Genomic DNA, 14,064 nt, shown 5'->3' with positions numbered 1-14,064 from the left:
TCGGCTTTGTTACTATTGTTATTACGAGATTTTATAAAATGTTAGATTTTTATGTATTTGTACATTTCAAATGATTTTTGGTTTTTTAATTTATAACAATAATCTTCGATCCCATTGGCTTTGAAACTTTTTCGCAGGTAAACATTGGATAATGAAATATCTCAATTGCTTCCTATATAGATATGAAAGAACATTTTAGTGATTTCAGTTGATATCTAATTACACAAATAACTGAATTTAATTGTTTTCAAAAATGGAAAAGTATTTTCGAACTTTGCACTCATTTGCTTTTTTTGTCGACCTGTTGACCAGTGGCATTGGGGACACCTCCCATATCTTTTCTAATGGAGCTTAGTTATAATTGTCTAAATTGTTTCGAATTTGTTTTCAACTGATGCGAGTTTGATTTTGTTATGGTTTTTTTTATTATATGCATCGAGTTTTGGTCGTAAATACTGTTTGTCGTTTTAATGTTTTTATTATCTTTTTAGTAGTCCTATTATCAACAATTTTCATCGGCACTCTAGCGTGGCATTATTGTATCTCATTTGTTGTTTATTGAACGATGTGTATGCTTTTGAACGTTTTCTATCTCTTCATCATTTGGTAGCCAATTAAGTCAAGAATGTTGTGGATGAGCGGAGTCGGAACGTTATGTGCATATGAACATCACCGAGCCTCCTTGTTCAATTGATATTCAAAAGAAAAGGCTTCAGCCTCCCAAATCCATTTTGAGGATGATTCATCCCGGGTCGAGGTGTCACCGCTAAAAATCGCTAAAAGATGTAAGATTTGCGGTGAATTTGAGTAAAAGTGTAAGATTTGCGTTCAATGCGATGAATGCGGTGAAAAAAAACTTTTAAGCGGTGAAATTTTTTTTTCAGCGCTTAAGCGGTGAAAGAAAATTTTTCACCGCTACAAGCAGGATGCGGTGAAAAAAAAATTTTCACCGCTACCACCAGAATGCGGTGAAAAAAAATTTTTCACCGCTACCAGCAGAATGCGGTGAAAAAAATTTTTTCACCGCTAAAATCGCAAATCTTACAAAAATTTACCGCGCTAATTTCAACGCTTATCTTATATTCACAGGAAATATCCTTGACGTAAGTGACAGATGGCGCAGTGGATTACGAAGTTGGTCACACGCATGAGGTAGAGGTTCGAACCCTTGTACGGCAGTTTCTTTTTTATAAGAATTCCGGTGAATGCGGTGAAAAAAAATTTTTCACCGCAAAATTCAACGCTAGTCTTACAAAAATTCACCGTTTTCAGCGCATTCAACGCTAAAAGATGCGGGCGCTTTGCGGTGAAAAAATTTTTTTTCCACCGCTATTCACCGCTAATCTTACATTATTTTTTGTCAAAACCTCGACCCGGGATGGGAAGAGTTGGACAAGAAAAATTGGCCATATCAAAACAATATTGTAAACATCTGAAACTTGTTATCAATTTAATTTTTTTTTCAATAGATCAAATTACTCTTAACACAAACCACTTTCCTAATCTCTTTATGAATAGAAACCGTCATTAAAAGTTAAAACACAATACACCACTCAGGACATCGAATTTTCTAAAAATATCTGTAAAGAACTCTCTGGACAACTTTTTTCGACCCCAAGCTTGAAACGAACAATTTCGGTTCAAAGCTAGACTTAATATGCAGAAGCCAAGCTTGAATCCAATCACGGACGATACTGACTGCTTGGTTCATCTGCTGGACTTTAGTTACAACCATGACAATTTGACTTTAAAAAGTCCATCCGAAAATCAAAATACTCGCTTTTAGTTAACATGTCCGACGCATTCTTCACACAGCACTGTCATCCCTGGATTTCAAAACCATCGTTGAGCCTTCGACAACGAAGCTTCTTGCTCCGGCACTTCGGCACTTCAGAGCACAAAACATTTGACCCATCATTGCGACGCTCCCAAATTTTTGCTTTCCAACATTAGTGATACAATATCTATATGGTAATCCATGGGTGGATGTTTCGAGTCCTTTCAAACTGAAAAGTCATTGATGGCAATCGAAACACATCTTTGACTGGTCTTTACATATCAGAAAACAATGCAGTTCATTTTTAGACATGCTCACCCGGACCCGAGTGTCATAGACTTTCATTATTACTGAATCATTATATTTTAATAGTACATCGGCGATTCAGTAATGAATCAGAGTGACCTAAGTGTATTTTGTTAGCCAAGTATGCTCAGTATAAATCCAGAAAGCATTTTTTTCTGAAAGTAGGATGAACATGATATTTTGAGTCTTTCATAATGTTCATAGAGTTTTCACAAAAAAATGAAATTTTTGGATGGAACTTTAAATTTTTGGTTAAGCATGAAGCTGCTATTTTCAACCAAACAACAACCCAAACTTCTATTAATCCGTATTCCGTTCGTTCGTCGTCCAGATTACTACCAGTATGTGGTTCAAATTTGGGAATTTTGAACAGAAGAGTGATCGCGTGGTTCGGGGCAATATAATTATTAGCAATTAATCTGGTCAAAGGAACGTCTTGGGAGGAGGGGGGGGGAGTTAGGCCTCTGAGCGAATGAACTTACTTGGGAGGAAGGTAGGGTAGTAATCTGGACGAACGACCGTAATTAAAATTTGGCCAATCCTCCCCTTCACCCCTTCAAACCCCTCTTCCGTCTATCCCCCCACCGCCCCTTCCAGTAGTAAAAACCTTTTTCTTATAATGCAATGTTGTTGTCACTACTCCTCCCGCACTAAAACACGTCCTCCGAGTTGCTACTGAACATTTCCCATCATCGCCCATCCGCCCATCGGGGCTCAAAACTTCTGACCTGCAGCCATCTCGAATGTGGCACTGTCCCATCTTGAGCACAGGTGTTCAGAACAATTGACAGAGAGCAAACTATATATATATATATATATATATATATATATATATATATATTTGTAAATAATAAAAACTTTGTTCTGCGTCAGATTTGCTTCGGGATCTTCTTTTAGGATCTAATTGATCTCTGTTGGATCTCTTGAACGCATGTGATGAAGATGGGACAGTGCCGCATCCGAGATGGCGACCGGCTTTTTTAATTAAACATTATATAATAGTGCTGAATTAATTTTTTGAATTGCCTATCGTGTTTTTATCCAAGTCCTTTTCCATAGCTCTTTTTCATTCTGTTCACTTAAAAAACAGACCAAAAATTCATAATGTCTACGATAAATACAGAATTGAAGTTCATTATGTTCATACTAAATTCAGAATTCAGAATATTACCATGAAATGGCTATAAAGTGCCATGATCAGAACTCTGGCCATAGTAAAAATCATAATGAAATTTTTGTGATTCAGTACTGAAAATCTGTGACACTCTGGTCAGGGCAGGCGTAGCACGGATACGTTTCTAGAAGATGTCGGGATATTTCGCAGTTGTTGTTTTTGCCAACCCCTTTTCTTCGTCGGCACCATTAATCTCAACAAGAATGTGAGAGGCACTAAGTGCAAAGATTTACAAAATTTTAACAGCCATCAACACGACATGGAAGTACAACCCTACCCATTGTCCTTTTTGACATTGCATGAAAGCTTTTGATGCCGAAGGCTGAGAGATAGCTGCTGAGAACTGTTCTTGCTTGACACGTTCCAAAGCAATCAAACGGAATCAATCCTAAAATCACGACTTCTGAAGAACATTGAAGAAGAGCAAACAGAAGGTGAAAAGACCCTGGCACCCAACTATTTTTTCCAACGTCCATTCAACATCTTACCAGTAGGACTTTGCGGAGATCAACAAGAATGGTCCGAATCAGATGATATGTTTAGTTAGAGAAATTTCTGAGCCTCGTCTGAATCTGTAACAGAATTTAACTTTTCCGAATTTTTTCGCTGAGTTAACAAAGACGAATTAGCTTGATTTATGTCAAAAACTGTTACTACTTTCCTATCAAGCTAGTACATGCTGGTATGCATAATACTAGTAGTCGAATTGTAAATAATTCTTTTTATTTAACGGCCAAAGTATTCTTATTTGTATGCTAAATGCTTATTTAGTATACTTATTCGGAGTTTCCAAAAAATGTAACTGTTAAATGGAATGTTTTAACAACAGGTTTAAACAAGGAGGTTTGGGAATGTGCGTACGCACATAATGTTCCGACCCCGCTCATCCTCATTCTTGACTTAAATGGTTACCGAATGATGAAGGGATAGAAAACTTTCAAAATGATACATATCATTCCATAAAACGTTGTTGATAATAGGACTACTAGAAAGGACAATAATGAATATCAAACAACCAACATCATTTACAACCAAAACTCGAAGTCTCTAATAAAAAAACTCATAACGAATTCAAACTCGCGTCAGATAAGAAATAAACAAAACAATTTAACCAATACTTCATTAGAAAAGATATGGGACCTGTCCTCAATGCGACTCGTTAACAGGTCGAAAAAAGGACAAAGAGGTGCGAAAACAAATAATTTCACCGTTATAAATATCATTAGATATCAACTGAAATCCCAAAAGTGTTCATTTATGTCTCTATAGGAAGCATGCCAGTATTTATTTGCGCAAAACTTCAAAGCCAACGGGACCTACGATTTTTGTTATAAATTAAAAAAAAACAAAAATCCTTTAGAATGTACAAACATAAAAAAATCTCATATGTTTTATGAAATCTCGTAGTATCAGTAGTAACAACGCCGGGAAACAAATATTTTAACCATTGTAGAGATTAATTTATGGCTCACTGGAAACGGGCTTAGGCCTGTGTTTACAGAGACTAAGCTACAAATCGACCGAAAAATTGTTTTAAAAATGACGAAGCTCAAAAACCCAAATATGTTTTTGAAAACAAATAATTTCAGATGTTATAGCAGAATTAAGATTTCAACAAACAACGATGAATTAAGTTGCAATACCTCAGGAAGCCAATTGGATCTGTAAATAATGAGACTAATTAGCGAAACCACAAAATAACATATAGAATAAGAAGCCAGAACTTCGAACAATTTTACGAGATCTCACTGTTCAACGCACTATAAGATGTTACCTGCAAAAACTGTAATTCTTCATTTTCTCCTCGTTCTAAAAGGAAAGAGTCTTCCTTATAAAAGGACTACATAGACATGACAACAAAAAGAAACCAAAAAAGAACAGTATATAGATCTCGAAAACTTTTCAAAAAATTAACGGTCGAAGCAATCAGTCACAACGTGTAACTAATCGCAAAAAAAATGCTGGAACCAACAAAAAAAATGGGACTTCAAATTAGTGAGATTGAGTTAACTGGTTACGAAAATGAAAGCAAAAAGTATACAGTTGAAGAAATTTTTTTTTAATTTCAATTTTAAAGTCATTAAAACAAACAGCTATAAACTAAAATCTGTTAATAGTTTGATTTATACGTCTTGGCAAACCAATGGAGATCTATCATTATCAGGTATATGGCGTACAATAACAAAAAGAAAGACAAATATAGGCAAAAACAAAAAAAAACCAAAAAATTTTGCGGGATAACTGTGTCTCAGCCCAAAAATCATCATAAACTATATAACAAAAACAAATAACATATCAAGATACACCTTTTTTCAACAATTTGCACATTCCCTACTATGCTTTATTTCAATTGGACTGGTCAATAATGCAATAAATCGACAAGGAAACAAAATGATCTAAAAAATTTTGCAATTAAGCTTAAAAAAAATGAAACGTGTAGTATCAAAGCAAAGAAACCATGAGTTGAATATGAAACCAAAACTAAAATTAATTTATAGCTCACAGGAAATTGGTTCTCGCATGTTTTTACCGAGACTGCGCCCGAATTTGAGAGAAATAACAAAAAATAGTGGCAAAGTTCAAATAATCCCCAAAATTTACTCAAAACAAATATATTTAAAGTCATTACAGACGTTAGATAACAACTGAAAGAATTGTCTAGGTTCGTTTATACCTCCTTAAATTCCCGCTGGATCATTGATTTGGGACACTAAGTCATTGAGCTACAAAAAGATAACAAATGAAAACGAAGTTCACGTTTTACTTAATTTTTTTTACGAAAACATTTGGTCAGAGCCATAAAAACCATGATATTAACTCTGAAATCGTAATGTAAACCCGATGGGACTCTTTTTTTGTAAATAGTATCTGTCATTAATTGAGCCCTGATTTGAAATTTTTTAAGTAAAAAAATTTACATAAAAAACATTTACATAGCGGAAATATTTTGAAAAAGTCGCACCCCATTAAAATCGAAAAAATCTTTTCTTATCAAGATTAACCCAGATAATGCTACGCGTCTACAAAAGTACCCATTTGTACAAATGGTTGAGAAATACATCATTTTTTCAACAATATTTTGCTGTTTGTCAAAGAAAAAATGCATTTTGTAAAATTATCGAGTGTAAATTAGCAAAAAAACTGGTAAAATTATAAATTCAGAAGACTCTCGCAGCCAAAAAGTAGACAACTAGCTCTTTTGTCAGCTTAAAAAGGATATGGCTGCAGTTTTAAGGTGCCTACATCCTGAAAATTTAAAGCAGGTGTGCTAAAAAACAAAGTTTGATCACCAATTTGATCCCGAAGAATGACGAATTTTGAAAAATTTAGCACTAATTCTGGCCAAAAAACTTGGATTGAACAATTTAGCAACCCTCCTCTATCTTTACAGATAAAATCGAAAAAACTACAGTTAACAATTTGAACAAATTAAAGCAAAATTGGCAAAAATTATGTCGAAAATACAGAAAATGTGAATAAAAACAGCTGAAATACGTATAATATTCACAAAATTTTAAACCTCGATAACTCCCGGTAAAAAGCGAAAATTAAAAAAAATCTTTTTAATTCCATATTCTGCGCTGGACGGGTTTTTTAATGATACCACTCACAACTCTCTACGATGATTATATCGATCGGCCAAAATTGTCTGAACAAAAAAACCCATTTGATTCTATAGTTCCTCCCCCACAAAAGTGGGTCGGAACAATAAACAGAAAATATCTGCAAAAACAATTAAAACCTGTTTCGGACCAAACATATCGGCCAATTCACGATAATGAGCGATAATGGTAAAGACGACACTCTGAACTCTGTTCCTTCTTCATGGACGATCAGGCAACAGTGGTGTCATCAACATTGATGCCCAGTGTATTATTTGCCATATGTGCACTATTTACCATCTGTGCCCGATACTGATTCGACATGGTTAAGAAAAGTCATGCAAGTAATCAGCCATAACAACATCAGAAATCGTGAAGAACAGTCAATTTAACAAAAACTAGAAACTGGAAACTGATTAATTTATACTAAACCAATGCAATCCTTTATTAATTCAATAATCAAATAATTCTCACAAAGTTCCTAAGGCGGCCAATGTAACATTCTGGCGCCCAACGAAAGAATGGACAGCTAAAATTTCCTTCTCGAGAATTTTTTTCTCGTGATCAGGGTAGAGAAGGAAATTTTAGACAAAGACCCATCCCAACCAACCCAACCCGAGGCAACCCATCATCGCCCAACCCAACAGAGAGTTTATATCTGGGACTTCCTTGATTACCTTATTCTTATTTCCTTTGACTCTGGTGATTCGCCAGTAATTTCCCCAGCGTTGTTTTTTTCTCGCACCTAGAGAATTTTTTCCGGACGTGTTAACAATTTGCAAAAAAATTCAACCCATTTGTTTTATTGCTCCGATACCGCCATTAAAATTTTATTTCGCTATTGGCAAAACCAACGTTTCCTACCGTGTGTTTTGGCATAAACCTCGGTTTGTGTCCGGATTTTACTGTGGTTATTTGGTAGATTTTGTGTTTATCATTCTGGTATGGGTATTTGATGGTATCCGGTAAGGTTCGGTAGGCTTGGTAAGGTTTGGTAAGTATTGGTAAGGTTCGGTAAGGCTTGGTAAAGTTCGGTAGATATTGGTAAGGTTCGGTAAGGCTTGGTAAGGTTCGGTAAGGTTTGGTAAGGTTCGGTAAGGCTTGGTAAGGTTCGGTAAGGCTTGGTAAGGTTTGATCAGACTCGGTAACGATTGGTAAGGTTCGGTAAGGCTTGGTAAGGTTCGGTAAGGCTTGGTAAGGTTCGGTAAGGCTTGGTAAGGTTCGGTAAGGCTTGGTAAGGTTCGGTAAGGTATGGTAAGGTTCGGTAGTTTTGGTAAAGTACCGTATCAAGGTTTTGGCAGGGTTTAGTAAACTTTGGTAGGTAATTGTTAACCGGTAGTTAAATACACAGGTTTTGGTCTTGAGATTTGGTTAACAATGCTACTAAAAGTGGCTAAATTAAATTCAAAGCTCTAGACCCACTAAACAAAACAGAGTTAATGGTTCTTACTCGAACCGGAAAATCAACAAGAGTTAAACATCAGGTAAATTCTACGAGTTCACAAACACCAGCAATGGGTGAAAACGAAGAATCCTCTGTTGATCCTCATTTGAAACACATTAAAAACCAAAAGCTAATGTTTGAAAGCGAAATTGAATCCTGCATCGAATTTGTTGTTTCAGGAATCGATTCCGGGGAGGACACGGAAACTCTAGAAGAAACATTGAGCGAAATTAAAGAGCTGCAAGAGAAACTCGACAACTCCGTTCAAGAGCTTTTGGACATCTCACCATCAGAAGACGCAGATACGCTCTGTTTTCAACTTAGCAAACTAAAATTCAAGATTCGAAAAACAACCGCTGCCCTCCGCAAACACAAAAAAGAAACTCAAAGCGCAGAAGTAAGCAATGTTTCATCAGGCAACTTAAGGGTAACATTTGATAGTAGCAGCAGTAACCCAACCATTCTTAACACTAACAGGACCTCTACAAATTTCTCAGCATCCGCTGGGAACGAAGTGTCAGGTCAACTTTTTTCGTCGGACTCTGCAGCGCCCGCTAGCTCAGTTCAATCCAATTCCATTTCGCCGCCGGCTAATATGGAATCCAATATTGGTTTCTCAACGGCTACTTCATCTGGAAATCCTGTTCACAGTGCCTTGTCTTCGGAACCGTTTCTTGCTAATTCAAACAGTAGTTCAGTCAACCAAGACACATCATTTCATGTTTCGAACAGCAATCCATCATGGAGATTCCTTTCCAATCAACAATTCTCAGATCCGTCGGCGTCCGCTACACTTGGCTCTGCTTCATATCAGAACCCCATCTCCATGTCCACTTGTTTCCAGAAATCTGTACCCAAGTTGCAGGCAACAAAATTTGATGGCAACCCACTCGACTGGATGAAGTGGTTCAGCATTTTTCAAGCCACAATAGATAGATCGCCTATGTCATTATCAGAAAAGATGATACATCTTCAATCGCTATTAACTGGAGAGGCAAAGCATTTAATAGATGGGCTGTCAAGACACCATTAGGTTGGACTTGTGCCGGAAAGAACAACATAATTGCAGATGAGCAAAATCCAGTTCTCAAAACCCAAATTTGTTCCCATGGCCAATTGGACAACGAACTTTTCACTAAAGTTCAGGATTGGATGAAGATCGAAAATTATGGCATTGCATCCAAGAAAAAAGCACTGTCCAAGAACGATGAAAAGGCTTTGGAAATTTTACAATCCTCAACCAGATTCAAGGATGGTCATTACGAAGTTGGTCTCTTGTGGAAAGAGAACGCAAAATTGCCGAATAACAGATGGCTCGCTGAGAAACAGTTGAAACAGCTAAAAGCAAAGCTTTCCACAAAGCCAGTATTAAGAGAAAAATATGAAGAGACTTTGCAAAAGGACTTGCAAAACGGATATGTTGTAAAAATTGATCCTTGTACCGACAACACAAAGTCAGTTTCTTATCTACCTCATCATCCGGTCTCAAACGAAAATAAGCCCGGAAAAATTTGACGGGTGACCAACGCATCCAGCATCTTTCAAGGCCAATCTCTCAACTCAAATCTGTTGAAAGGCCCGGACTTGCTCAGCAATCTTGTTGGGATTATTTTGCGTTTCAGAGAAAGTCATATCGCAATATCCGCTGACATTGAGCAAATGTTTATGCAAGTCAAAGTTGCTCCTTCAGACCGTTCATATCTTCGTTTCTTGTGGGATCACAACGGCAAAATAGAAGAATATGAATACACTAGCCACATATTTGGTGCAACGTCATCGCCTTGCATTGCATCGTACGCTCTACGTCGCTCTTCAATTGATAATGAGAAACATTTTCCTGAGGTTTCCCGTATCGTTGAACGCAATATCTACATGGACGATTTGTATATTTCCACTGACGACGTTGAAAAAGCTGTAAACATAATGAGCAGCACTAAAGCTTGCCTGTCTCTTGGGGGTTTTAACCTCACCAAGTGGAATTCTAATTCGGCTGCGTTTTTGCAACAAGTCAGTAGGGATCAACTTTTAAACGCAAACGAAGCTTCACCTCAAATTCAAAAGGTCCTCGGATTACCGTGGAATGCAAAAACAGACACTTATGTAATCGAGAAGAAACTTTTCAAGAAGTTTCCCTTGGATAACACTATGGTAACCCAAAGAAAACTTCTGCGGTTTGTCGCATCCATTTTTGACCCCCTAGGTTTTATAGCACCGCTCACCATCCGAGTTCGTAAAAGTCTACAGGCCGCCTGGAATCATGGACCAAAATGGGACAAACCATTGGACCTCAATGAATTTGCAGATCTAACTCAGCTGCAAAACGAACTACGGGAATTCCGCGAAATTTCAATTCCTCGCTGTTTATTCATTAACAAAGCAATAAAGGAAACAGCTCTCCATACATTCTCAGACGCGTCGGAGTATGCACTCTCAGCAGTTTCGTATCTTAGGATTGAATACGTTGATGAAACCGTTCAAGTGAAATTCATCATGGGAAAAGCCCGCGTAGCTCCAATCAAAAGAATGACAATTCCAAATCTCGAGTTGCAAGCCGCCGTCTACGCAGCTCTGCTCGCACAATTCGTGACAGAAGAGCACGACATTCACATTAATGAAAAAGTTTTCTGGTCCGATAGTACCACAGTTCTTTATTGGCTCAGAACCCCAGAGATACGTCATCGCATATTTGTTGCTAACAGGTTGGCGAAGATACTTGATGTATCAACAGCACATGACTGGAATTACATCACCTCAGCTGACAATCCAGCCGATGATGGCTCAAGAGGCTATGAAGTTAAACAGATGAACTGCAGTTCTCGATGGCTCAACGGTCCTTCCTTTCTACAGTTACCAAAAAGTGACTGGCCAAGTCAGGACATCTTGAAAGCACGAAATTCAAACGTTCTCATCGTTCATGCGTTGCAAACCGATCTGCACTCAGCAATTCAATGTCCCATCGACATTGCACGCTTCAGCAATTGGAATCGTCTGGTTAGAGTTGCAGCATACTGCTTCTTCTTCCTCGATCGCTTGAAAAAACAGAGCAGTAGCTTATCGCTCGCACATCACACACTGGCTTACAAGTACCTCATCGGCGTTGCTCAAAATCAGAACTTTGGAAGTGAGATTTTGTCTTTACAAAAAGGCAAGGAGATAATTTCGTCGAGCCCTCTAAAGACACTCTGTCCTTTTGTTAACGGAAAAAACGAACTCCGCGCCAAAGGTCGGCTGTCTAAGGCAATGGTCTTAGAAACTGCTCGCCATCCGTTAATTTTAGACGGGGTTAACCCAATCGTTAAGCTCTCCATCAAAAACACTCATGTGGTGAATAGTAACTCTGGTGTTGAACAAACACGTTCCTTTCTAATGGAATACTATTGGATTCTGAAATGCCGAGCTGTCGTTAGACAAACAATACGTCAGTGCATTCCCTGCCGAAGAATGGCTCAAGAAATTAGTCCACCTCAGATGTCAGATCTGCCCAGTGTACGTTTACCGCTACAAAATCACTTTGCGTTTGCCACAACAGGCCTGGACTTCATAGGTCCTTTTCCTATAAAACAGTGTGGTAAATTTGCTACCCGTTATATCCTTCTATTTTCATGCTTAGTTGTAAGAGCCGTTCATTTGGAGGTTTCTGAAAGTCTTTCTACAGATTCTACAATGAGTTGCATCCGCAGATTCATTAGCCGCCGCGGAAAACCAAAAATATTTTATTCTGACAACGGAAAATCTTTTGTCGGCTCTTGTACCGAATTGAGAAAAGGAATAGAAGCTCTCAGATCCTCGCGAGAATTTGCATCTAAGCTCCACATCTTAGACGTAGATATCAAGTGGAAATTTAACCCCCCTCTGGCTCCGCATTTTGGCGGCAGCTGGGAAAGATTAGTTCAAGTTTTCAAACTCTCCCTCTACAAAGTTATTGGCTCAAGAACGCTAACAGACGAAACGCTGTCGACATTCACTTGTGAAATTGAGTCCAACATGAATTCGCGACCATTGACGAATGTTTCTAGCGATATAAACGATCCACTCCCTTTAACGCCAAATCATTTCCTTTTGGGTAGACCCTCAATCAATCTCCCTTCAGGAGTCTTCTCTCAAAGCAAAGAAGCAGTTACTAAATCTTGGAAAACATCACAAATTCTAGCCCAACATTTTTGGAACCGATTTATTAGAGAGTATCTCCCTAACCAGCAGAAACGCTCTAAATGGCATAAAGTAAATCAGAATTTAAAAGTTCACGACTTAGTCTGGATTTTGGAAGATTTCACACCTCGTGGTCTCTGGCCTCTAGCAAAGGTAATTGAAGTGTATCCAGGCTCGGATAAAGTAGTTCGGTCAGTCAAAATAAAGACTGCATACGGTGAAAAGATCCGCCCCGTTCTCAAGCTAAGTAAAATTTCTTAAGAGTAAATTACATTCACATTCAACGGACAAATTCACATCATTTTAGCACTCAGCTTCCATAAATTCCTCCTGCAGAAATCTACACTATCGTTAATGTGCAGTCACATCACTTACTTGTCGATCAACATACGATTTTAAAAATCCAGTACGTTAAAAGGTCCTTCACTCTTGAGTGGTTATAGTTAGGTACAGGTAGGTACAAGCCGCAACAGGTAGAAATCTCCTTTTTTTGCGCTGTGTAGAAAGCTGCTACACCGCAGCAACCTCCGCTTTAGCCTTTTCCGCTTGTGTCGCAATTTTTGGGTATTACAATTTTTTGCCTTTACCCGCTCCGTCAGTTGGAAACGCCGATTTTGAAAATCATTTGCTTTGTTATCTCTTGTAAACATCTTTTTCTTCCCTCAGTTATTTTATCGGAATTATTTATTGGCTACAAAGTTTTTACCTAACAAAGCATCGTCTTTACGGAAGCCGACTATTCTTTGCAACCCTGCAAATGGGGCCGGCGATGTCATCAACATTGATGCCCAGTGGATTATTTGCCATATGTGCACTATTTACCATCTGTGCCCGATACTGATTCGACATGGTTAAGAAAAGTCATGCAAGTATTCAGCCATAACAACATCAGAAATCGTGAAGAACAGTCAATTTAACAAAAACTAGAAACTGGAAACTGATTAATTTATACTAAACCAATGCAATCCTTTATTAATTCAATAATCAAATAATTCTCAAAAAGTTCCTAAGGCGGCCAATGTAACAAGTGGCAATAATGAAAGATTGATTTAACACCTTTTTATAGCCTAACTAAATCTAAGCAGGTTGAGCTAACTGCGATATCGGCGAAACACTGAAAAGTTTTTCTTTTCGTTATTTTAAGACAATTAATTTTAATTTTATAGGTTCAGGCGCTCAAAAAAGTTTTGTGCGCTTCGTACAAAAATGGTGCGCTCCAGATCAATATTTTTTGCGTTCATGTCTGGAACAACTCACTCATCGTGAAACTGCATATAAATGGGAAAGGTTGGAAAAATGCCACTGATGGGTCAACAATTATTTATGAATTTTTACCGCTGATTATTATTCAAGTCTCATGTTATCTACTTATTTCATGTATCCGGACATGTAACCAAGTTATTGGCGTGAATTTTGTGAAAGTGAAAGACTTTGTGCGACAACTGTTCAACCTCGACTCATGAATTTATCGGAATTAATGGTTATATTTTAAAAATTGTTGCAGATCCATGCTGAATCAAGCGAGAAAAGCCAAAAACAGGGAACAATTAATTTTAAAAATATATGACAAAGATATGTCAAATTTTCTAGCTAGATCAGGACTACACAAAAG

The 14,064-nt window shown here is 37.6% G+C and overlaps 1 protein-coding gene across 1 annotated transcript; it reads left to right on the top strand.

Moving 5' to 3' along the window:
• The first annotated feature begins 9,455 nt into the window (after window positions 1–9,455).
• LOC142336585 (uncharacterized) lies at window positions 9,456–11,847 on the top strand. Its single transcript, XM_075385495.1, has 3 exons — window positions 9,456–9,757; window positions 9,926–11,424; window positions 11,711–11,847. Exons 1-3 carry the CDS (start codon window positions 9,456–9,458, stop codon window positions 11,845–11,847), a joined length of 1,938 nt encoding a protein of 645 aa, XP_075241610.1.
• The last annotated feature ends 2,217 nt before the right edge of the window (window positions 11,848–14,064 follow it).

Source organism: Convolutriloba macropyga, chromosome 3 (assembly GCF_964194025.1).
Source record: "Convolutriloba macropyga chromosome 3, txConMacr16.3, whole genome shotgun sequence".
NCBI classification, from domain to species: domain Eukaryota; kingdom Metazoa; phylum Xenacoelomorpha; order Acoela; family Convolutidae; genus Convolutriloba; species Convolutriloba macropyga.
Note: the sequence above shows the minus strand (reverse complement) of the source record. Positions and strands in the feature narration are given on the sequence as shown.